Source organism: Eimeria mitis, genomic scaffold (genome assembly GCF_000499745.2).
Source record: "Eimeria mitis Houghton genomic scaffold, Emh_scaff6673, whole genome shotgun sequence".
In the NCBI taxonomy this organism is placed as follows: Eukaryota; Apicomplexa; class Conoidasida; order Eucoccidiorida; family Eimeriidae; genus Eimeria; species Eimeria mitis.
Window position 1 is genome coordinate 1,137 of NW_013574809.1, and position 1,132 is coordinate 2,268.

Genomic DNA, 1,132 nt, shown 5'->3' on the forward strand with positions numbered 1-1,132 from the left:
AGCTATAGGGCCCCCCCCTACAGAGGCTCTCCTGGGGGCCCCCCCCGCCGTGGGGGTATCAGCAGCAGGGGCCCCTGATGGGGCCCCTGCTGCTGGGGCCCCTGGTGGGGCCCCTGCTGCTGGGGCCCCTGGGGGCCCCTGATGGGGGCCCCCAGCTATGGGGGCTGATGAAGGTTCACCGAAGAATGCATGGAGAAATGTTTCTTCTCTCTGCATGTGGCGTTTGCTGCTGCTGCTGGGTATTGCATGCGCTACGTGGTTGAGCTGCTGCAGGTCCGCTTGCTGCAGCTGCTGCACCAGCAGCAGCAACGATTCAGCTTTTGCTGCATCTGTATCGGCATCATCTGTCCATAGGGCCCACCTCTGTGTTTCTTCATCATCAGGTATACCCTCAGAGCCAAGGGGGTATGGGGGGGGCCCCCCAGGGGGGCCCCCCAGAGGGGCCCCCTCACCGACGGCCTGCAGCAACTCCTCTATCAGCTGCGTCTCCCCGGGGGCCCCTGCTGCTACCCCCACCCCTTTACTCTTCAGCATGCGATAGGTCAGCAGCATGCGTTCATACGGCAGCAGCTGGCGGCCCAGCAGATACTCACAGTCTGTCTCAGCCTCCAGCAGGCAGTTGTCTTCTTCGCTCCATACACCTCCAACACCACTTCCTGCTGCTGCTGCTCCTGCTGCTGCTGCTGCTCCTGCTGCTGCTGCTGTTGCTGCGGCGGCAGCGCTCGCAGATCCTCCGTCAACCTTCTCCCCTCCGCTGCTTTCAGCTGCAGCTGCAGCAGCTGCGTTGGCTGCAGCAGATGCCGCCACAGAAGCAGGCTGTGCAGCAGCTGCAGAACCTCCTGCCACAACAGGAGGAGCAGCTGCAGCAGGTTCAGCAACAGCAGCAGCAGCAGCAGGTGCAGCAGCAGGTGCAGCAGCAGCAGCAGCAGCGACGACCGGAGAGGAAAAGGGAGCAGCGTCTGTATGCCTAGAAGGAATATCTTTGCTTCCAGTGCATGCAGCCATGCCCGAGGCCCCCCGCAACTCCGCGAGCAGCTCAAGGGGCCCCCGTAGGGGGGCCCCCAGGGGGCCCCCAAGGGGGCCCCCTTGGGGGCCCCCTTGGGCGCTGAAGCTGTACCTTAGGGGCAGCTGG

At 64.5% G+C, this 1,132-nt stretch overlaps 1 protein-coding gene across 1 annotated transcript in view; it reads right to left on the bottom strand.

The window, feature by feature from the left end:
* EMH_0088580 (uncharacterized protein) overlaps positions 1-1,132 on the bottom strand; it is a gene marked incomplete at both ends in the record, with an annotated part of 1,791 nt that overhangs the window by 204 nt on the left and 455 nt on the right. Inside the window, one exon of the mRNA XM_013501316.1 lies at positions 1-1,130. Coding sequence (XP_013356770.1) covers positions 1-1,130 — 1,130 coding nt within the window. The remainder of the gene's footprint in view (positions 1,131-1,132) is intronic.